The 25026-nt window shown below is 37.2% G+C and overlaps 1 protein-coding gene across 1 annotated transcript; it reads right to left on the minus strand.

Moving 5' to 3' along the window:
• Positions 1 to 1542: 1542 nt before the first annotated feature.
• Positions 1543 to 24047, minus strand: LOC149011776 (S-adenosyl-L-methionine-dependent methyltransferases superfamily protein). Its single transcript, XM_089160770.1, has 12 exons — positions 23891 to 24047; positions 23720 to 23781; positions 23559 to 23609; positions 23425 to 23451; positions 17645 to 17749; positions 16591 to 16698; positions 16391 to 16462; positions 16234 to 16284; positions 8469 to 8531; positions 8255 to 8379; positions 3312 to 3498; positions 1543 to 2702 (listed from the first exon to the last, which is right to left on the minus strand). The coding sequence occupies exons 1-12, from the start codon at positions 23991 to 23993 to the stop codon at positions 1980 to 1982; spliced, it is 1677 nt and encodes a 558-aa protein (XP_089016896.1). The 5' UTR covers positions 23994 to 24047; the 3' UTR covers positions 1543 to 1979.
• Positions 24048 to 25026: the final 979 nt, after the last annotated feature.

The following is a 25026-nucleotide window of genomic DNA, read 5'->3' on the forward strand; positions in this document are numbered from 1 at the left end:
TTTCTGAGAATCTGCTTCGGGAGCAATTACGTGTTGCATGGCCATCCTGATCAACTCACCTAAGGATGAGATTGCTTTTCTCATCTCAACTTGTTCCTTTTGAACCTCGACAATTTGATGCGTTGTCAAATATTGATTTGCTTGAGTGTCTGGAAGAGTTGGAGAATCTTGCTGAATCTGGAGTTCGGGAATTTTTTCCCTTCCAACCTGGTCGACCTCCTTTTCTCCGCCAGACACCTCTTCGATTACCAAACCTGATCTCGTCTTCATAATAACTTTTTGATCAAGTTCCCACAGACGGCGCCAATTGTTGCTGCACAATCCTGTTCGTCCCTTTAGCCGATTGAACCTGCAAAGATGAGCTCGACCGTGGAGGTCGAGTTTTCACCTCCGACGATCTAGTTAGAAATCCAACTAAGGAAGGCAAGAAAGTAATGAACAATGATAATACGAATAGTGATAATTCTATTCAGCGTACCTTTCTCCTGTGCTCCTTTACCTTTTTATAGATTTTCTACGTATGAGTTTGGATGGAACTAAAACCTTAGTAAGTCGGTGGTAATACGACTCTTAGTGATTGAGTGGAACTCAAACTTTAGTAAGTCGGTGGTCATACGACTCTTAATGATTGAGTGGAACTCAAACTTTAGTAAGTCGGTATAGGGGCAAATCTTCCTGAGTACGATTTATTGCCTTACCGACCCTTACTTGGTCTGGTTCGTATTTGACCGACCTGGTTGGTCTACCCGATCAAGGTTGATCTTTCCGACTGGATCGGGTTAAACCGAACTGGTTTAGTATGGTTCATATTTTCCATTATCAGTAAGTGAGTCAATTAGTTCCTTATATAACCCCCTATATCCATAAATAAGAAAAACCACTTCAGATTTATTTATCAAAATCTCTTAGGGCCTGTTTGGTTACATGAATCCAGAGATTTCAAATCTCTAGATTCACAAATGAGAGATTTTTAGTCGTTTGGTTGTGTGAATCCCTAGAATCATGAAATCTAGAGATTCACATTTTTACACTAAAAACGTGAATCTGTAGATTTAAGGGTATGAGGTGAAATCCGGAGATTTCACCCCTATTATCAAAGTGTTAGACATTTGAACCATAATTCAATAAATATTTTTTAGGATAAATTTACAAATTTCATTCAAAAAAATTCAAGCTAACCAAACAGTTAATTTTATGAATCATGACTCCAGAGATTTGAAGTCTATAGATTTGAAATCTCTAGATTTTTGAAATCCACAGACTCAAGTAACCAAACAGGCCCTTAGTGAAGAAGTCCTAGATCCAATTCTACCTCATAGTATATATATTATGTACCCTTTAGATTCCCAACATATAAAAGTTGCTTATTCCCAAAAAAAACAACCTATGCAAACTTGAGGAGTCAATTAGTAGTTTAATAAAGTTAAGGGAAAATTCAGCAGTTCACAAGTTCTGGAGGAATTAATTTTTCTTTTCGTATAACAATCGTAACAGCTAAGAGTATTGTGGACATTATAGGAAAAAGGATCATTTATACTACTGAAGCAGAAACAGATAGGGGGTAATGCTAAACCTATACTTGGAAGCACTGACGATTAGTAACTTAGAGAAGTGCCAAGGAGAAACTAATAATTTCTCCAAAGTTCAAAGTAGGTATTAGTAATCATCACTATATATCATAAACGCTTTAATCACATTTATTGCTTCTAGTCATTGCAAACAAACATTTAGGATTTTTTAAGAGTTTTAGGCAAATATTAACTATACATGCCCTAGATTTCATGAAGTTGATGTTTGTTATTTGAGAGCTAGGTTTAAAAAGATTGGTATATAAGAACCCAACGGTGTGCAGAAAGCTTCAAAAGTTAAAAAACCAGATAAATTAATTTTATTTTCAGTACTAAACCTGTACTAGAAAGGAAAGAATCTCTGAAAGACAATTCTAGAGTAGCATAGAAGGTAGAAAGGCCAAAGATTGACTAGTTGTGGAAGTACATAATGTTCAATGCAGTACTAGGCAGAACTTCCATGGCACTGTCTTCTGAGAACCAAGAGCTGATAATTCTCTCAGAATGTTCATTTGGCATTCTCGCAGGCCACTTATCAACAAGCTTGAAACCAAATTGAGCTGCACATGAAAGTAGCGACATCTCATCGACTCGACGTAGAACATGGCAAAGAATTAGCGCAGGTTTTGAGCCATCTGTGATGCTATCATTAGAAGAAATCAGCTCCTTTGCAGTAGCAAAAAGTGGTGAGATGGCTTCAGGCACATATGTCACATCAGTACCTATAATGACTTCAAAACCACTTGGATTCATTTTCTTGATGGACTCAATGTGATCTGTATTCCCCCATTCCAGCATCTTCGTAACCAGTTTGTTAAGAAGTCCTGGTTCAAGATTAGAGGAAACATTCTGTCTCAATAGGTCAAGTGCTCTCAAATCTCCATCAGTGGCAACTACAAGGTCGGCGGATCTAACTGCAACCATTGAGCAAATGCCTGCACAGCCCGATCCCAACTCCAGCACTTTTCTCCTTGCAATAATAGAAGGGTTTCTAGCTAGAACTGCCGACAACAGCTGAGCTGATTCCCACAGAATCAAGCCAGTAGATTTGCAAGTGTGTTGGTATTCCTTAGGCAGTCCTTTTATCTTGAAACTGCATTCTCTGACATTGACTCTGACATTGATCTCAATTATCTAACAGAAACCACACGGATAAACTAAGGTAAGATTAAGTTCAACAAATGACAGGAATAGTAAGGGAAATAAGCAGTAATGGCAGTCCTTATAACATGTGAAGTTCCGAACGTTCTGGCTTTTACCATCAACTATGTAAGGAGAGTACAAAATCCCAAAACAATCAAAGAGTTGTATAAATTGGATTAACCAAGCGGAAAGCTCATATTGCAGACTAACCAACAATTGTTTATATTTATTATGGGGTGGGGAGTGGGGAGGTAGTACATATGGACAAAGCGTTTCTGCAGGAATAACAGGGCTCAAAATAAAAACTTAGTTTTTAGCCACTACATGCAAGGTGTCAGAGCAATGGAAGAAATCCTTCTGAAACCTCCTATTCATCGAATGATCCAACAGTACAAGACTACCCACAGAACAAGGCAGAAGATGGTTTTCTGATTATTGTTTTTAAAATTTCTTGGGGAAGAAGGAAAATACATCCGTCCCTAAATTTTTCAAATTAAAATAAAGGAAAATTTAACTTGAACCACAAACTCAGTAATTTACTCCTCACATAGAAATTCAGTCTCTGTATTAATTTGCTGTTAAAATCTAACCATCCCTCACCTCGGCAATGGATGGAGTACCAAACATTTCAACAGCAACACCCTCAGACATATCAACTTCAAAATCGTTTCCAGGTTCGTCAACTTTGAGAATGGGCCCATTAAGATGAGCCACCTCTTTTGTAGATTTTGAAACAGAAGAAGAGTCCGACGCATCTGAAAAACAGAAGATTGCCTGGATCCAACGCCTGAAATTATGGAACAACACCCAGAATAGCAGCCACTGAGAAAGATTGACCAATTAAAATGGAGAAGAAACGAAAAAAAGAAAAAAGAAATTGAAGTAACCCTGAAAAAAAAAATCTACATATCTTAACAAAGAAAAAATTGTGAGAGGTCAAAACGGGCCATTGTCGGTACTCAACACAGCTAGCAAGAAGTCAACTACCCATATACAATCAGATTAGAAAGATTGCTTTCTGTTTATATTACTCCAAGAGCTAAATAAGACTCCAGATCTCTCAAAGACATGCAAATCCACAATATTTCTATAAGCAACCCTGTTTCTCTGCAAAGAGTGGATGAGGCCCCATATACAGGCTACCTTGGCTGAAACAAAAATTAGCAGTTGACTCAGCTGTTGCCTCCTGAATGTTGTAGTAAAGAAATTGCAACATTCCTGATTGTTTCTTCCACAGCATGCCACTAAAGGGTTTTGAATTATGTTCTCTATACTTGGTAAACCAACTGATGAATATAGAGTAACTGAACTTGTGGTGTCTCTGGCATGGTTTGAAGACTCGTAAAGGTTGAGATGGGACTCGAGATCTAATTGAGTTTGTGTATTCTATTTTTTTTTTTTTTTTTTTTTTTTTTTTTTGGGGGGGGGGGTTCAATATATATTTTCTAGTGGGAAAAAGGCCATAGTTGGTTACTAATACTTAAGGGTAGCCAATTTTAGGCTTAATTTAGATAATCGAATCTTCAAAACTGAAAATATGGAAAAAATAATAAGGAAAGGGAAAGCACTCAAATTGGTATTCTAGATTTGCACCCCTTGGTTGGCTGTAAGCATTTAACCTTTTTGTGTAGAGGTGCAAGTTTGGCCCTGGTGGCCTTGAGCCCAGACAGCGCTTAGGCTCAAGATTTTGGCTCTGAGGGCGGGTCAAGGCCAAGGGCAACCTGGGATTACTGTTTGTCCCACCCGACCCGTCCCTTATTTTTTGCTCTAATCCTGACCCTAATTTTGGCCTTGATTCAGCCTGGGATTACTGTGTGTCCTGCCTAACCCATCCTGACCCCTCCCTTACTTTTTACCCTAATTTTGGCCTTGATTCTAACCTTGATTTGGCCCTAATTCTTGCCTTGATTTTGGCCTTGATCATGACCTTTATTTTGGCTCTAATTCTAATCTTGATTTGTCCCTGATCAACTGATCTTAATCCTCATTTTGGCCTTGATCTTGATCCTTATTTTGGCTGACTCTAACCTTGATTCGGCCCTGATTTTGACCCTGAGTCATTCTGATCCAATGACTCCACTTTTATATTATATTTTTTTATTTTATTTCTTTTGCTGTTGTCATTTTGTAAAAGTAAATTATTTATTATTTTCTTTTCATATGTTAACATAAAAACAAACTAAGTCGTTTGTTACATCCTATATTTTTGTTAAAAATATTTATGTAAATAATTGTTGATAAACGTAAAATCAAAATTCTAATCTGATTAAACTAAAGTGTTTTCAAATCATAATTATAATTAAACTAGGGTATATTTTAAAAGCCACAAGTTTAAGGTCACAAACCAATATTCTTAAGCTAAGGTATTCTACAACCAAAATTCTAATTAAATTATTCTAGGTGTTTTTAATGATCAACGCACAAAACAAGTTTAACTCAAAACTTAGAATTCAATATGTAAATTAGCCTCATACTATAAACAGTAATTGAAAACTAATTCAAGTCATTCTTGCACCTAACCCTAATTTTTATAAATCGACAATCATACTTTGGAACATCGAAATAAAATTTCAATATAGAAAGTTTTCAAGAAAAATTCGAATGACATTATCTATAGATTAAATTATTTTTTTACGACATAATGTACTAAAAAATATTTCTACCCATATTAATTGTTGGTAAAAATGATGTCTCAGTTGCCAATGATGTGAAGTATCTAATATCTCATATATACCTTTTTGAAAATAAATCAATCAAATGAAGATAAAACCAACTTACAAAGAGATTGACAATTGAATCATTGTTAGGATGTAATTCGTAGTTTTTTCTTAAAATAATCTTATTTCTCAATTTGGAATTGGCCAAAATTATTGATATTATTTGAAAATTTTTTATTTAGAAGAATAAAATCATACTAACCCCTTGTTTTAAGGTAACTGCTATTTATATTTCTACTTTCGTCTAGGTACAAACAATTGGTTTTTAATTACAAGGGTATAATAGATACTTCACGTCATTGGAGAGGTTTTTGTCTTTTAAAAAAATATTTTGTCAGTAGGGGCTACTAGGGGTGCAACTGATATTTTAATTTGTTTTGTGGTGACATTAATATTAGAAGATAAATCACAAAATGGCATTGATAATTTGTCTAATATACAGATAAATCACAAAGTGACATTGATAATTTGTCTATATCGTATATCTATTATATAGAAAACTCCCTTTTGCACCCCTAAAAATAGTTTATATGTTGATTAGGCATATATTAAGTTAGAAATGAAAAAAAAAGAAAGGAAAAAAAAAAATATATATATATATATATATATATATAAACATAACATCAAATTGTGTTTGTTAGTGACTTAGAAATATATGGTTATATTGGACCAATATTTTTATATATTAGATAGTTCAAATTGAACAAATAGATTAGGTTAAATTATGCATATTATCGATTATATATAGGATTCAAATTTGAATAGGGACAGAGCTAGGGCCAATCATGGACAGGGCAGGGCCATCAAGGACAAGGATAGGGATAGGGAGAAGGCACAGGGCCATTAGGGACAAGGATAGAGATAGGGGCACAGTGTACCCATCACAATCTGACCCGACCCTATCAAGGACAATCAACGTGGGAATGGGCTTGGCTTGGCCTATTAGAGCTGAGGGTCAATGACAAGAATCCTAAGCCTTGAATCAAGGTCAGGGCGAAAATGGGCTTAGCTAAGAGCATGAAAGATTGGAATTGGGATTGAACCAGCCCAGCCCATCCCTGTTGCAGCCCTACTTTTGTGTGATATTGCCTATTAAGCGCACTGTTTGAGTCCCAGAGACATAATTGGAAAGTAAAACAAATGTACTATTCAGCGGATGACTACACATAATATTGATTAATTATTCAAGAAATACATAAAGCTTAAAGTTTCAACAACAAACTACGAAGTACAACAAAGCATAAATGCATATAATGTAGGGACTCCTAATGCTTATAGCAATAAAGTGATAGACAACTTAATCTCCCATGTCCCAACTCCCTACAAGATACTGCTATCTATGATTATGTGATTGACTGCCAAAATGAATCATGGCATGCTTTTTGGATCAAGTCCCCTCATGGTCTGATGGAGATGACAAGCACTGTCTACTGTCTGCATGACATCATGAATGTCACATTATAGTGCTTGAGAGGAGACAGAGTCGTCCTCCACAACTACTCTGTAAATGCCTTCATATACAAAAATATATGTAACCTATTCTAAGGTATAGGATACAGCTCTGTAAATTGTCTCATCTACATGTTTAGGAAAATCATTTTTATCAAATTTTGACCCAGAAAAATAAAAAGATAAATCCATAAACCGAAAAGAATTTTCAATTCATTAGGTCGTAGACTGGCCTTCTTGTGACATATAAATACTCTTGACTGCATACAACAAGTGTTTGTCATATTTGTTTAGAGAGAAATTTTGTACACAGCCACCTGCATACACAGGTTTACTTTCAACCCTTGGATGGATAATGACCATGTACACGACACAGTTTTTCATTCCCATCCAACAGCTAAAAACATGATCATGTAATATACACTGCTGAGTAGAAAACCTTTTGCCTTATGGTTTTTTGAAAAGTAATTTTACTTGAAATAGTTGAATGCAGCCAAAACTTCCACAATAGATACCATGCAGTGACAAGGCAAACCCGAATAGTATATCCCAGTAGTACTGAGTGATGATTTGGCCAAAAAAAATCGAGAACCAAAGTGTTTCCCCTTCTCTAGCCTCAAACCATGTTTCTGTTGTGCTTACTTCGAAATTTCAAGTAGGAGTCAAGTTTGTGCCTATCTACAAGGTAATTTGTACCATTTTGACAAGACAGTACAACAGTACCAACTTCACAAAATTTTGGATTTTGGCCGACACTCTTCGACTAATGCCAATTTGAGATATCGGACTATTGACCACTCCCAACTTTATCTAAACAAAACCACAATGAGATTTAAGATTATGTCTCTAGGCAGAAACAACAGCTAAGCACAACATGTTAGGTCTCTCGGCAAAAACTACTGCTATGAACAATGTCCAGAAAGACACAGACAACGTAAAATTTCATAAACTAGGATTCCCATTCCTTAAGCCATCATATTTACATCAACTGAAACGTATATTAAGTTAAGTCACATAATATGAACATTAAGGTATCAACTAAATACTCAAACAAAGTATGATAGGAAATAAATGGAACCCATCTAGCCAGTATGAATATCATTACGGCATGTTTTTCTTCAAAATATTAACTTACAAAATGCAATATCTAACTTCAGTACATATAGGGGTCAAGAAAACACTCTACGCATTCTATCCTCTAGTGAGAATTTCACTAAACAGGTTTTGATACCACCAGAGAATTCCACTGAAAAAGAACTAAATCATTTGGTTGCTTTGCTTGAGCTATTTCTGCAATTTCCTGGTTACTATTCTTATAACCATTCCGTGTATTCATGCTGTCCAAGGTAAACATAGAACTATAGAAGTTGAACATACCGATTCATTACTAATTCCCGTGATCGATTCTCTACTTGTTTGCAACAAACACCAAGTTCTTCAGCAATAAATCCAGCTCCTTCAAACAACCTTGTCAAGTACTCTTCAGAGAAGTAGAAAGCACGCTAAAAGAAATTCAAAGAAGAAGAGTGTAAAAAAGATTGAGCAGTCAACAATTACAAAATCATCATGAAAGGCCTAGGTAATAACTTACAGTACCATCTCCTCTGACAAAAAAATTCTCACTGATCTTTTGATCTTTGCAAGCAAACCTCTCCTGTAAATTTGTATCACGGAGGAAGGTCAGTCAACCTATGAGAAATTAATGATCAGCCAATCTAAGATTATACAAAAAGGGAAAGTTTCTATCACTCCCTGTAATTACCTTATATTCACTCAAACTCCCCTACTGAAACCGAAACTTAACATCCAATCCCACCCCCCCCCCCCCCCAAAAAAAAAAACAGGAAAAAAAGAAGAAAAAAAAAGAGAAGGAATCTTCTACTTCTTCTCCCCTGATATTCTAAAATAACAAAATTCCCCACCAATCCCCCATTCTCATCATTTCTTCTTTTCTTTTTTTTCTTATGATTATTTCTCCATTATCAAATCCAGTTTTTTTACTCAAACAGAAATGACAAATAGGAAAACTCAATACTCCTGTCCTCCCAATCCCATCCTCTGGGATGAAAGCTCCCTTCAATAAGCTTGGGTTTAAGCTGGAATTTTCAAGAGAAGGCTCCTAATCCCTTGAATTGCTAAACAAACTCATCAACCAAGCAAATCTGAAACCGAATATGTAATTAAAAAGGAAATTTTTGAAATCAGGCATGGCGGTAGAAGCCAGGCTAGATGTGATTTTAGCCAAGTAGGCTTCAGTAGGAAGACATGAAAGAGGTCATCTTCAAGGGTAAGTAGCCCATGGCTAGTAATTCAAACCCATTAAAATGGAGACCCAAAAGTAATGTCAAGAGATCTCTCTAACGTCGAATCGGTTTAGCGCTGGAACAGAGGAACCAAATGAAGGAGAGAGTACACAAGAAACAAGGGGAAACAGGAAATAAAATAACCAAAAAAATTGAAGGATGGGTTTGGAAGAGAGAAAAACAATTAAGACAGTTTAGTGAATGTGAGATGCTTGATTGATTCTTTTATTGTTGATAAATTTGCAATTTAGGAATTGAGATACATTTGAGTAACTACGAGAAACTGCTTGAAGCATGGCTGTTACCCCACAAGATTCATTCGACTTCAACCTATTGAACTTAGGATGAGTCACTTAATATCCACGAAAGGTCTTCAGTTTCCCCAGCTTATTATGAAACTTAAGTACCGAAACCCTGAAATCAGATTGGGAAAAAATGGAAGCCTGAAGACTTGAGTGAAAAATTGCAGGACCAGAGGTTGTGGTTGGGCGTCTTTACAAGGTTAGGGCAAGGTGAACATGGGGGGTTGAGGAGGGTCTGGAAGGGAAGACTGAGGATAACGGATGACAGGCGTTTCATTTATTGCTCTAAGGAGAAGAAAAGGAGGAGGTCCTAAAATACAAAAATTAAAAAGAAAGAATTAAATAACAATAATTAGAAATGCTGGCATTTGGTTATAAAATCGGGCCATCTTTTGTTAATTATATAATCAAAGAAGAAGAGTAGAAGCTTGGTTTTTCTGCAAGACTTGGATGTGACAGTCAGAGCAAGGATTGAGTAGATAAAGTGTAAGTAAGGGAAGTGATAGAAATTTTCCCTAATACAAAACCAAAATAAATACAAGGGAGAAATATGACAACCCTCAAAGTAGAAAATGCTTTCAGGGAGGGGAGAAAAACAAGTCACATTAAGCAATGCCATCTTCTTTTCTGTGCATCAATGAAGCCATGAACTATGTACAGCCCAAATAAAATCAAACACTTCCAATCCGTTGTAATAAAAATAAAAGTGCCTCACCAATGTGGAGTTATTTTTGCTTTTTATACAAGGACTTGGGTAGCTAGAATTATTGTATATGAATCTACAACATGGTTATCAAAGCGTCCGCCTAGGTGGTTGCCTAAGCGGCAAAGCGGTTTTTGAACCGCTTAACTAACGGGCTGATTTCTTGCCGCTTTTTTGCTTAGGCACTACCATTTTGCCGCGTTTTGCGTCATATTGCCGCCTAGATACTAAAGCAGCCGCTTTTTTTACATTTTGTAATTTGTGCATGTTAACATTATTTTTTTAATCATAATTTATTCTACAATGCCGTATATAAATTTAAATATGTGAGCCATTTTGGAATCGAGGCCCAATTTACAAATGAACTCTGAGGCCCAAAGTGCCTGTCGGCAACAGAATGAGAAGCATGAGCCATATTCAACATTGATAATCAATGAATCATTAAATAAACAATGACTTGGAAATCAGAATAATGAAATCTATTAATTTATCATCTACATAATTATTGTTATGAATCTTATGATGCTTGATGAGATGAAGTTATGTTTTTATTCTTTTTTTGGATAATTTTTCATAATTGTGATTCTTAAATTTTTTTTACTCAACCGCTTTGGTTGCTTTATTGCTGCCTAATCGCCGCTTAGTCGCCTAATCGCCAAGACAGGACCCCAATCACTTTGGTCGCTTTGCCACTTTATAACCATGATCTACAATGATTACAATTCAGCCTATTTCCTACATGGGGTTGGCTACAATGATCCTTGCCCTCAATCAGCACTTTTCAAATTGATACAAGGCCTTAGCCATGAATGTGTAACCACTTCTCACAAGGTTATTTTAGGTCTACCCCTATTTCTTTTATAGTTCCTTCAGTCTGCATTAAATCACTCCACTTACTAGAGCATTCAGAGCCTCCATCAAAGGCCATGCCACCTCAAATAATTTTCTAGTAGTTTACTATGTATCCAAGCTACTACAAAACCAGCTCTAATTTAAACATTCTTTACTTTATCCTTCCCAGTTTCATCACTCATTCACCTCAACATCCTCATTTCCACTACATTGAGTTTATATATTCGATGCTCCTTACATCCCCAACACACACCATGCATCAGAGCTGGTCATATTATTGTCATGTAAAAATTTTCCTGAAGTTCTAAGGGAGTGCTTGCGTCTATCTGTACCTCACCATTCTCATGAGGAAGAGGATCAACTACCACGAAGTGGGAGAACTGATTACAAGATTCCAAGCATAGATCTCTAGTTTAAAAATCTTGGTACCAGTTAATTTGGCAAAGACTAGACTAGAGGAATGTTTCAAGTAAATGTGTAGAAAGATATATATGATGTAGTGACAAGTGTAAGAGCAGTGGAGGCCAATATAGGGAACTCCTTATTACAATTTTGTTACATTAATAATCAACTTTAAACCCTTATTTATTTGTACTTATTATAGGTGGTCTATCCAGACATTCAAGATGAGGTTCCTTGACGTATGCTTTTTGTTGATGATATTTTGGTAGGTGAGATGAAAACATGGATTGACACCAAGTTAAAGTTATGGAGGTCACCCTTAGAATAAGAAGGCTTTAAGATAAGTAAAACAAAGTTGAAGTATGTGATGTGTAACTTTGAATATACTTGGACTGATAATGCGGTGGTCAAAATTGATGAGAGGGAGATTCCTTAAGTATCTCTAGGATATAGCTCAATCATAAATAAAGAAGGGAATATAGGACGATGCTTCTCAAAGATTTAAAATAGAATGGATGAAATATGGAGTTATGTCTGTAGTAGACTTTCTGAGCTCCTTCTAGATAAAAAGATACATTGTCAATCATGTCACTCTACGGACTCTACAATGCATTTCTTTCTAGGTCAATAAAGACCATGTGCAGATCCTTCTTCCAATCTCTAAACTCTTTTATAAGTCTCCTAATCAGATAAATAATCTGTTGTGGATTTTCCTCAAGACACCAATGTTGAGGGTATACCAAAGGGAGATAAAGAAACTGTAGGGTGTCAAACCCAAAAGACCATGTGGGGACTGGGCACAAGGAGGAGAGGCAGGGGCTCACTGGGGAACAGCCACATTTCATGCTGGAACTTTTCAGATAGTATGCTTAGGTGGAAAGGTGTGAGCTATGCTCGCATAGGAGAGGAGAGCTCTCGGCTGGAGCAATTAGAGTTGGTATTCAGGTTGGGGGAAGCCTTATAATTGCATTTGTTTAAGTTATTAACCCATTTGCAATCTTTTTCAACCTTTATACCTTACAGTTGCAGCGTGTCTGTGTGTGGTGTGGTGACATCATGTGCTGTAAGTGAAGGTTCTATCCATGATTAACCAGGGTTTGATTAAGGTTCATAACAAAGAGAATTCAGAGCTCATCTCGTCCAGGGAATGGTAAAGAGTAGAATGGAGGGGAGAGTCAAAGACCTAGAAAGTAGAAACCACTCTAACGGAACTCCAAGGGCAGGTTTCTGCCCTCGACTCAAAATTAATTGCCCTCGTTCAACACATGGAGAAGGAAGAGAAGAATAACCAAGACTTTAGGGTTGAGTTGCATGTACCTGATGCAAGGGAAGGCAGTGGAAATCGAGTCCCAATCATCAGAAATCACAGTTGATAGAGCTGCAGGGCGATGAGAACAAATGGTGGCTGATAACTTGCAGAGGGTCCTGCGATTTGTAGGACACCATTCCTTCTTGGTCTGGGTTGAAGGAGGCCATGATGCATCGCTTTGGTTACCATTATACGAAGTCTCCACAAGAAGCTTTAATCAATCTCACACAAATAGGCACTGTCATCACTTACAGGGAAAACCTTGAAAGCCTTACCATTGCTGTCAAGCTTGGGACGAAGGGTGGCTTATAGGGCTGTTGAGGGCTGGATTATGCAACAAATTAAGGGCAGAACTGAGATTGTTTGGGCTTACTATACTAAGCCAAACAATGGGCTTTGCCCAATCAATTGAACCCAAAAGTAGGGCAGTTAAGTGCCCTACGAAACCATCGTGGCCCAGCTCATCCCATTAACCCGACTGATGAGCACATTTATGTGTGAAATCTTAGGGCATAAAGCATGCATTTTACACACTTAAAGCGGAGCTACTTTGGGTTTTAAGTTGTTTTTGCAGATTTTAGGATTTTTCAGGATTTGAGCAAATATTTGAAATCTTTTAATTTTACACGTCAAGAGGTCCGTTCAAATTCTCAAGTGCGAAAAGGGACTGATTTAGAGCATGATGGGCTAGAGATGCGATTGTGGGCCAACTCCAGAATATCTTAGAAATAAAGAAGCCCTTTGATCTACAGTTGAGATTAGTTAGGATTTTTAGTTTAGTTTATTTTACTTTATTGTAATTGAAAAATGTATGAGGCCCACAAGTAGTCAAAGATTAGGATTTTCTATAGAATTTCTAGAGGATTTTATTAGATTTTATTTCTTTTTCTAATTATTTTTCCCTCTCTCCCCACTTTCTATTTCTTCTACTTTATTATTTCCTTAATAAACCCTTTTTTTTTGTTAATAAAATATATGTTTATTCTTTTTCTTTCCTCTCCACTTTCTTCTCCACGTTTAAACTCAAATCTTTTTTTTTTCTCTCTATTCTTTCTATCTCCAAGTTTTTTTCTTTTTTTTATTCTTTGATTTAATTTTTATTCTTATTTCTTTCCTTATTTGTAAATCATTCACCATCTCCTATAAATATACAATCCCCTCTTAGACCTAGATTATACCTTCTTTTATCTTTAGCTTGTTTAGGTTTTCTCAAGTTCTTTGATTGCTTTGTGGGGTTCTAGTTTTTAGATTGAATGTTTAGGTTCAATTTTTCTATGTAATGCAATGAATATTTAAGTTATTTAGTTTATTTTATTTCTTTTGATCAATGCAATTTCAATTTCAAGCTTCAAATTTCAATTTCGAAGAGGATTCGTTTTTCTTTGAGTCTAGCAATTGCAGATCATTCCAGATCTGGTTGTTAGGGTTAGTTGAGATTCGAATCGATTGTTCAAGGAGCTACTTTTGTCATTCGAGATTCGAGGATGCAAGTAAGTAGCCTTCGTCAATAATCTTCTCCCCTCCCCTCTATTTCCGCTTCTGTTTACCCCTCCATATTCTTAACTTAGGATTTACTTTTTAGTATTTATTTATTGTTTTCTTATCCCCTAGGTCCTTGATCAAAGATGTCTATAGTCGTGCCTGTCTTTGGTTAAAGTTTCTCTTTTCCTTTTATTGCTTTGTTATTTACTTTTTCTTTAATATCCGTTCCCTCGATCGGTGAACTGTAAGATACGACTAAGGGTCCACAGTCAAAGTCATCCTAGTTATACTCCCCTTCCCTTGATCCAGAGCTGACACTCGGATCCTTCTTTTTTATTTGTTTATTTATTTATTGTTTGCATATCTTATTAATTTTTTTATTTATTTATTAGATGAAGAATGGTTAGGTTATGTTTGTTTTATTTTTATTCTCAATTCGATCACATTAGATGTATGTGTTAAGACCGGTCATTTAGATTTGCTAATTTAGTTTAATTAGTTAGTTTAAAAAAAATTGAATCCTTGCACTCTCGTGTTACCATTAAGAGGTTATTCTAAAGTGGTATATATCCCTGAGATTGACCCGTTAGCTACACGATACCCTGCACTGTTACTTTTATTTGCAAACGAGTTTTTGGCGTCGTTGATGGGGATCGAACCCGGGTCACCCACGTGACAAGCGGGAATACTTACCACTATACTATGACGCCGCCAAAAACTAGCTTGCAAAATAAAAGTAACCGCAAGTGCATGGTATCGTGTAGCTAACGGGTCAATCTCAGGGAGATATACCACTTTAGAATAACCTCTTAATGGTAACACGAGAGTGCAAGGATTCAAAAAAAAATTAACTAACTAATTAAACTAAATTAGCAAATCTAAATGACCGGTCCTAACACATACATCTAATGTGATCAAATTGAGAATAAAAATAAAACAAACATAACCTAATCATTCATCATCTAATAAATAAACAAATTAAAATGAAGTGATCCGAGTGTCAACTCTGGATCGAGGGAAGGGGAGTATAACTAGGATAACTTTGACCGTGGACCCTTAGCCGTATCTTACAGTCCACCGATCGAGGGAACGGATATTAAAGGAAAAAAATGCAAAAAAGTAAATAACAAAGCAATAAAAGGAAAAGGGAAACCTTAACCAAAGAGAGGCACGACTGTAGGAATCTTTGATCAAGGACCCAGGGGATAGGAAAACAATAAATAAATACTGAAAAGTAACTCCTAAGTTAAGAATATGCAGGGGTAAACGAAGCCAGAAATGGAGGGGGTGGGAGAAGATTACTGATGAAGGCTACTTACTTGCATCCTTGAATCACGAATGACAAAAGTAGCTCCTTGAACAATCTATTCGAATCTCAACCAACCCTAATAGGAGATAAAATAGGAGATACTATTTGTGTGGGAGTTTTAGAGATAATGTAGGATTATGTTATTTATTTATTGGGATAATTATGCAAGTAGAATTTTAGTTTGGAATCTTTGGATACGTTATATAGGCATAATTTTAGTCAATTTAAATTGTTAGCAGTCCTAGTTTTACTGAAATATGTTTCTTTTATTATTAAAATCCTTGTATTCAATTTCAGCTTGATAGAGAATAACAAAGAGATGAATTAAAGATTAAGCATCGTACATGTGTTTGCATTCCCCCAAACCCCCTCCCCTCTCTCTCTTGCTTTTTTCATCTTCTTACACTTCCCTCCTTCTTTCCCTGCTACGAGTCTGATCCATCTCAGGTTTTCGTTCTTACCCCATCTTTTGTATCCTTCTTTCTTCTCCATTCTGTCCACCATTACAAATAATAACCATTTTTAAAACCTAGATACTTCCCTAAAGCCTTTTAACAAACAGATACAGTAAGAGCAATAATCAAGTTTTACAATACTGAGAAAGACAAACATTTAAGCTCTCTTGGCGAAGAAATTTAATTTATTCTTCTTCCTAATACGGTTAACCAATACCCAAAAAGAATATATGACTAACCTGAGCAAGGTCACCAGTGGCATAATCTCGAAGCAGTACATGACCATTTGGCTGGAAAAATATGAGTGTCATCACAGTTTAACAGTAAGTTCAAGAAGATACCCTGTGATATCTGAGCCTGAGAAAATTTAGTGCAGTGAATATAATCATCCCTTACTTTAAGAACTTTTTTGATGTTCTGCAAGACTAGAAGCATTTTTTCTGGAGCAACTGCGGATAACATAAAAATCTGTTTAAAATGTCAGCTGCTTGATAAAATAACATGATCAACAGCCGAAAAAGCAGCCATCCAACAGGAGACTGCAGTTCCTAGCGGGCAGAAAACTGAGCACATGCATAAGGGCATAAATAGAATACCATGGTCACAATATCAACTGAAGACGGTTTGATCTCTCTGCTTAAGTCATCAACTGTCAGATCACAGACAAAAGCATTGACATTGCCCTCTTTGAAGTCTTTGTGCGCCTGCGTTAAATAGAGGGATACACGGATAATTTAAATAAGTATAATGGACAAACAGAATACAAAACTCAACTCAACAATGCTTTTCCAACTTAAAATAGTACCCCCCCCCCCCCTCAAAAAAAAATCATTGAAAAAATGCAACTAGGAACTCTAGGATACAGTTGTTTATCTGTGTCTTCTATATCCTGATGCAAAATAAAGAAGTAAGCATTATATAATCCTGAGAAATCAAAGCTTGGACATTTCCAGAAGAATCAACAACACTGCATCAATTACAGGGCAATGCACCAAATGCAGCAAATCCAAGCGATTGAACTGACAAGATTGATGCTGAAGCCAGCAGGCAACTGAAAGCTTGAGACATCAAAGACCTTCGGAAGGTTCTTCAATCCCATAATGATCCCCAATGTAAATGGATCGTTAATTTTGGACTTGTCCACCTACGAAATCTGAATCTAATGCTCGGTCTCCAATTTTTTTTCCAGATGAATAACAGATTCAATTAAAGCAGGAGAAAGAAAAGGCCAACATACAAGTATACAACTATACCAACACCACCAACCAAGAAGTTCAAATGTTCTATGTACTACAGTATTCCTCTTCCTAATTTCCAAGTCTATGTCACACAATGCGTTGTGTCAAAACCAACATCAATTTCACTCTTGCCAATAGAAATAGCAATAAGAAACAACTAAAATGACATGGCCCTAAAATTTAGTATTTGCCCTGCAGATTCTTTCTTTATTCTCAAGTAGATAGTCAGTTACTGGTCACACAAATGACAATTCACCTGCACCTGACGGTTGATGCTCTTGTTAAATGATCAATCCAAACAATCAAATTGAGCAGTAAACCAACAAAATAACAAAAATTAAGATGAGATACCAAAACAATTCACGTCTTGTTAATAGAAAACAGGAAAACTCTTTTCTGAGAAAACGCATACCTTCACCAAGTCAATGGCTCGTGCTGAAAAATCACATCCATGAACAAAAATGTCTGGGTACGTTGCAAGCAAAGGAAAGATTGTGTTTCCAGCACCGCAGCCAACCTGCTTAATGGAAACAGAGATTGAGCAGCATAATCAATAGTAGATTAACAATAACACATTTTAAGATCAGAACAAGATGAAAATATCAGAAACTAGTAACAAAATAAAAACTAATACCCTCACTAGATTAGACCTCATCACAAGTAAAAAGGAAAGAAATATGGCCCAAATTATATATTCCATGAAATTGAAGCAAATAATAAAAGGCACAGAACAACAACAACAACAACAACAATAAGCCTTTTCCCAACTAAATGGGGTCGGCTACATGGATTCTTGCCCTCCAATCGGTTCTGTTCAAGGCCATGCTAGATACAAGGCCTAAGCTATACATATCCTTTCTCACCACTTCTCCTAAGGTTATCTTAGGTCTACCCCTAGCTCTTCTAGTTCCTTCAATATGGATTATATCACTTCTCCGAACAGGAGCATTTATAGGTCTCCGTTGAACGTGGCCGTGCCACCTCAAACGACTTTCTCTAAGTTTATCACTTATAGGAGCGACTCCCAGACCAACTCTAATATGATCGTTTCTTATCTTATCCATCCTAGTTTTGCCACTCATCCATCTTAGCATCTTCATTTCTGCTACACTGAGTTTATCTATATGATTCTTCTTAACAGCCCAACACTCTGCACCGTACATCATAGCTGGTCGGACAACAGTCCTATAAAATTTTCCTTTAAGCTTTAATGGAATACGCCGATCACATAAGACCCCAGATGCACCTCTCCACTTCATCCACCCTATTTTAATTCTTTGGGAAACCTCATCTTCTAAATCACCTCTTTTACTTATGATTGAACCTAGGTACTTAAAACAATCACTCTGAGGAATCTCTTTATCGTCAAGTATCACCACTTCATCATCTGCCCGATCATGACTAAAGTTACAAACTAGATATTCGTCTTCGATCTACTAAGTTTAAAGCCTTTTGATTCCAAAGCTACTCTCCATGATTCTAATTTGGTATTAATCCCCACTTGGGTCTCATCAATCAACACAATATCATCCGCAAAAAGCATACACCAGGGGGCCTCATCTTGAATGTCTTTGGTTAATTCATCCATTACCAGTGCAAATAGATATGGGCTTAAAGTTGACCCTTGATGTAGCCCAACTGTTATCGGGAATTCATTACTTTGTCCCCCCACTGTTCTAACACTAGTCACCGAACCATCATACATATCCTTAACTATATCTACATATTTACTTGCAACACTTCTTTTCTCTAGTACTTGCCAAATTAACGCTCTAGGGACTCTATCATAAGCTTTTTCTAGGTCAATAAATACCATATGAAGGTCTTTCCTACATTCTCTATACCTTTCCATAAGTCTCCTAATTAAGTAAATAGCCTCCGTTGTAGATCTTCCCGGCATAAACCCAAATTGGTTCTCCGTAACTATAGTTAAGTGTCTTAACCGGGTTTCAATTATTCTCTCCCATAATTTCATCGTATGGCTCATCAATTTAATGCCTCTATAGTTATTACAACTTTGAATATCTCCTTTATTTTTGTAAATTGGAACCACAACACTTCTCCTCCAATCATCCGGCATTTTCCCCGTGCTCATAATCTTATTAAACAACTTAGTCAACCAAACTAGTCCATGGGTTCCTAAGCTCTTCCATACTTCAATTGGGATTTCATCGGGACCTTGTGTCTTGCCGAGTTTCATCCTCCTTAAAGCTTCTTTTACTTCGGACATCGAAATTCTACGAATATAAGTTCGGACACCAGTGCCTTGGTGAAAAGTGTAATCGTCCGAAACATAAGTGATTGAAGAATGCTCATTTAGTAAACTAGAGAAATAGGTTTCCCATCTTTTCTTAATATCCTCCTCACAAACTAATACTTTACCATCTCCATTTTTAATACATCTAACATGGTCAAGATCTCTACTCTTCCTATCCCTCATCTTAGCTATCTTATAAATAGATTTTTCCCCTTCCTTTGTGCCCAACTTATTGTATAACTCTTCATACTTCCTTTCCCTTGCTTTTCCCGCAATTTTCTTAGCTTCATTTCTATCTAACCTATACTTTTGAAGATCCTCAACATCCTTAGTTCTTTGCCATGTCTTAAAACTAGCTTTTTTATTCCTAATGGCAGCTTGAACCTCACTATCCCACCACCACGTCTCTCTATAAGAATGGATCTTTCCTTTTGATTCACCTAGAACATCTTTAGCCACTTTTTTAATACACATAGCCATCTCATTCCACATTGCATTGGTATCCCCTTTAAAATCCCATTTTCCTTGTTTGACTACTTCATTAACGAAGGATTTAGAGTACTCTCCTTTCAAATTCCACCATCTTATTCTGGGATAGTTTACCTTGGACCTTTTATGTGTTTTTGGGACTAAGCACATATCCAAGACCACAAGTCTATGTTGTGCGCTTAAGCTTTCCCCGGTATCACCTTGCAATCCTTGCACAACAATCTATTAGTCCTTCTAGTTAGGAAGAAATCTATTTGGCTTCTATGCTGTCCACTTTTGAAAGTAATTAAATGCTCATCTCTCTTTTTGAAGTAAGTATTTATAATAGATAGATCAAAAGCAGTAGCAAAATCCAAAATTGAAATCCCCTCATCATTCCTTTCTCCAAAACCATAACCTCCATGAACACTCTCATATCCTCTTTGATCTTTTCCAATATGTCCATTTAAATCACCTCCTATGATAATCTTTTCTCCTTGACGAATTCCTTGCAGTAATCCACCCATATTTTCCCAAAATTCTAGCTTCAGACTTTCATCTAGTCCTACTTGAGGTGCATATGCACAAATTATATTTACGAACTCTTTCTCCATTACAAGCTTGATAGCAATAATCCTATCACCCACTCTTTTAACATCCACCACATCATTTTTTAAATCTTTATCCACTATTATACCCACTCCATTTTTATTTGTTTTATCCCCAGTATACCAAAGTTTAAAGTCATCCAACTCTTTGGCTTTTTTACCCCTCCATCTAGTCTCTTGAATGCAAGCTACATTAATCCTTCTTCTCCTCATAACATCTATCAATTCTAAGCTCTTACCAGTTAGAGATCCTATGTTCCAAGATGCCAATCTAATCCTACGCTTATGCTTATGGACTAGCTTCTTTACCCGCACTCGTCCACGGCGCGGGAACCCTTGCCTACTTATCACCGCATCCGGGCGCCGATGCGACGCGTCGCTTACAGGGGACGCCCTAGCTAACCCTTGCCCACTTATCACTACACCCGGGCCATAGTGTAGCGCGTCGCTTCTTTTGTCGGGGAACGCCCTAGCATAGCTTTTATCATATAAGGTCGAATCCATGAAAAAAGGTTTGGCTAGATTTTTTCCGGTGCCGGCTGCCGACCTGACGCACCAACCCTCCTCCTTTACCCGGGCTTGGGACCGGCAGCAAAACACTGGCGGAGTTAATAAAAGGCACAGAACGAACAAATTTGACAACCGCACCCCCCAAAAAAAAAAAAAAAGGGGAAGGAATAAGTTCAAGCAAGCAATGCTTTCACGCTTTCCTGTCCATTAACAACTCCAATTAGCACTCTTCATTTCTTGCTAAAGTATTCACTGACCTTTGTACAAGTTCCAACAGGCCCAACCATCTCGAGCTATATTGCCCTCATCTATCACCTACCCATGCTATTCATAAGTTCCCTAAAATGTACTCATTTCTAATCTGTCCTCAGTTTGTCCACCCATGATTGCAATATCCTAATCTTATTATAGACTTACACAGAATCCAGATATGCATGTTTTGGTTTTTTTATTACTGAAAATCCCAATTTACATAGCATTGACATTCCTTAAGTTATCTAATGGGATTTAACATTTAGTCTTTATGGAAGGTGATGATCCTATAATACCATACAGTAGAAGTTTCTCTTAGTATAATCTTCCTAATTCAAAGGTTGATGTAGATGCCAAGCTGTTTGGCAAGAAATGCACTACAAGAGTTAAGAGAAACAAGGCTGGTTCAAACCTAGGTCCAGCAAGCTGTTAACCTGGACCTCTAAACAGGCCAAATGAGGCCAAAACATTGTTCACATTACTGTTGGCTAAAGAGTTGTTTCCTTATTTAGATCTGAGAATCAGCCTATCTTCTCAACATATCTACAACAATGACAACAAACAAGCCTTGTTCCAACTAAATAGGGTCAGCTACATGGATTCTTGCCTTCCAATCAGCTCTATTTGTTGTCATACTAGATACAGAGCCTAAGCTATGCATATCACTCCCCACTTCTCTTAAGGTCTTCATTTTCTCAACAAATTTGTATTTTTAGAAAGTATTAATTAATACAATAAAATACAAAGTAGATATGTAGTAGGCTGTTTTTAGCCCCCAAATTTTTAATGATACTTTTGAAGCCTTTGCTCTACTGAGCATTATTGCCGACTGAGTGATAAGAAGCGTCTAGGGAACCTTGCTGTTGACTGCAGAATTGTAGCGCTGAAGGTGCCTTGCTGAGAGGGCTAAATGCATCTATCTTTGCCTCCTGTTACCTCGTCCAACATTCCTTGGGTTTCTGCTCTTCTCCTTCTGCTATTGCTAGGACTGTCAAGTTGAAGCCACTGCACTTTCAAGCTAGTTGTGTTGGACTTTGACTGTTGCCGCTCATCTGCTTGAAGCAGGTTAGTGACTGAACTTTAATCGATCCATAATCTTCTCCTCCTACATCTCACAAGCCTTATGGGTTTATTGGCATCCAATTCCTCATCCTCCTCAAGTTCAATCAAATATTCATCCATTCATAACCCCCCCCCCATTCCACCATTAATCCATAAGTTCCTATTACCTCCATAACTGAGCATCCAACCATCGCTTTAGTTTAGTCTCCAGTTAGCAGCATAGTCTCATCCCCATCAGACCTCCCACTGATCCAAGTTCAGAGCCAACCAGCTGGCAGGTTTGCCCTGGTATCTATTTTCAGGAACTAGTTTCTATTTTATGCATTAATGTTTACCTAAGCATCCACTTGGATTCAAGCAAAACTGACAGCAGTATTTGAACCGCATACAAGGTTCATTATAGCCAAAGCTGATCATGGTTTTGGTGGCTGGATTTTTCAGACCTTAGGTTACTAATTTCTGTCCTAGGTTTTGGTTATCTGGTTTTGTGGGTTAAATGGTTCTTGAGGCTAAGCTACTCCTAGCCTAACCTTTACATTAAAGTGACTCCACTTGGTCTTTCCATTCTTTTATGATATGGGAGATAAAGAAAATCACCACTGTACAGTACCTATTGATTAACAATCCAGCCACTCCTTCACCTAAAAAATAATTTTACTAATATCAAAATCTTATCTGTTTTAGCCTAGGCTCACCTTGTAATCATTTGATTACCAAAGCATCTTTGCACTTTCAACTTGCCTTGTTTAATTCCTTTACTCTCATTAGGTCGTTTGAAAGAATATCTTCAACAAACTACATACACCATGGGAATGAAGAGCTGTAGGCTCCATGATGACCTTTAACGTAGACCTAGTATGATTGAAAGACTTTCGTTCTCCTCCAAATGTTCTTAAACTAGTAATAGTTCCATTAACCTTGTAAAGGAGAATGTGAGTTGCCAATTTACTATTTAAATCCAACAATTGAACGGATATTTGGAGAAATTAAAAGAGAAGCAAACTAGTGCATTCATTAATGGTGAAATTGACTCACCTCCAAAACAACCTTTCTTCCATCTCCCTGAGATCAAGAATATTCACTAGCGTTAAAGAGTCACGACAGAAAAGAAAAAAATTAATAATAGGAAACAATGAAACAGAAGAATATGTTCGTCAACAATTACTTACATGGAAGTGGCAACCCCATTCCTTGTCCAGGTAGTGGCGATCCTTGAAGAACTGATGGAAACATAAAATCCTTCAATGTCATTGATGCTATAATCTCTAAAAGAAGAAAAATTAATGAGTTCTAACAGCAACTTCGTGGTTAAATTTAGAGAGGAACTTACTCTATCTTGATGTCGCTTGTAGAACACATCCCAATACTTCTTAGCATCTCTCTCATACTTTTCTGCCAAAGATTCATGTCCATAGAATGAGAAGACTCAACTGTGTGAACTGAAAAGCAAGAAATAAAAGGGAGCACATTAGCAGAGAATTTCTTTCGTATAATTTCCTACCTCTCCAGAAAGGGGAGACTTCGTTGGTAGCCGTTGGGTAAATCTGCACCTTCGCCGATTGTTGTCGTTGCTGCCCCGCCACCTCTTCCCCGCCCGACGCCATTATCGGATACAAAGCTTCGCTTCTGTTCTTCGTCGACGGTAAACCAGAAAAGCGGAAAATAATAAAGAGGGTCGCCTGGAAGAGGCTCACGCCTATTATAAAGTACAACTAAATACTTAGAAATTTACCCGGGAAATTACTTTTAATATCCTTAATCTATCTTTTTCATGGAAATGTCCTTAAATTATTGCAACTTTAACATTTTTTATTTTTACTTTTTGGTAATCAATTGCAACTTTAACATTGAACATGCATTTTTGAAAATTACTAATTACTAATACCCATGTATCTTTTTTTGGAATAAGGTAGCTTGCATTACTGAAAAACAAAGAAATGTTTACATTATAAAATACAAGCTTCCAAAAGCATCATTCTAGGGGGTGCAAGTTTGGCTCTAGCCGAATAGGGCTTGGGCTCAAGAATTTGGCCTTAAGGGCAAGTTAGAGCCAAAATATTCTGGCCCGAACTAGGGCCAAGGGCGGATCTGGGATTACTCTTTGGTCTGCAAGATCTGTTCTGACCCGTCCTTGATTTTTTGCCCTGACCCTTGCCCTGATTTTTGTCCCTAATTTTGTCTATGATGCTTGATCTCAATGAATGAGGAATAGGGAAAAGGAGAGGGTCAATCATGGCCAAGGTCAAGTATAAGGTCAATCAAGAGCGGAGCTAGGGACAGGGCCTAGATAGGGTCAGGGATAGGGTCAATCAGGCTAGGGACAAGGCCAATCAAGGCTAGGAATAGGGCCAATTAGAGCAGAAATGGGCTTGGCTTGGCCTTGTAGCGCTTAGGGTCAGGGACAGTAATCATTAGCCCTTAATTAGGGTCAGGGCTAGAATGGGCTTAGATTATGACATATAGGGTTGGGCTTGGGATTGCAAAAGCCCGGCCCAGCCCAACCCTGTTGCAGCCCTACATCATTCTCCAAAATCCATGCAAGATCCTCAAGAAGAAACTTAGGCGGGTACAACCACTCTCTGACTTCATCACATGACCCTACTAAAAAGTTTGCACCTGCATTCAACTCACGCACAT

The sequence above is a fragment of the Hakea prostrata genome, chromosome 7 (assembly GCF_041222555.1).
Source record: "Hakea prostrata isolate BN-2017 chromosome 7, UWA_Hpros_2, whole genome shotgun sequence".
NCBI classification, from domain to species: domain Eukaryota; kingdom Viridiplantae; phylum Streptophyta; class Magnoliopsida; order Proteales; family Proteaceae; genus Hakea; species Hakea prostrata.

What these genes read in the sequence shown, in the direction of transcription:
- LOC149011776 (XM_089160770.1), bottom strand. Translation starts at nt 23,993, where the DNA reads ATGGCGTCGGGCGGGGAAGAGGTGGCGGGGCAGCAACGACAACAATCG. An exon ending in AGTCTCCCCTTTCTGGAGAG is followed by an intron (nt 23,782 to 23,890) that starts GTAGGAAATTAT and finishes AATCTTTGGCAG; the next exon opens with AAAAGTATGAGAGAGATGCT. An exon ending in AATGGGGTTGCCACTTCCAT is followed by an intron (nt 23,452 to 23,558) that starts GTAAGTAATTGT and finishes TCTTGATCTCAG; the next exon opens with GGAGATGGAAGAAAGGTTGT.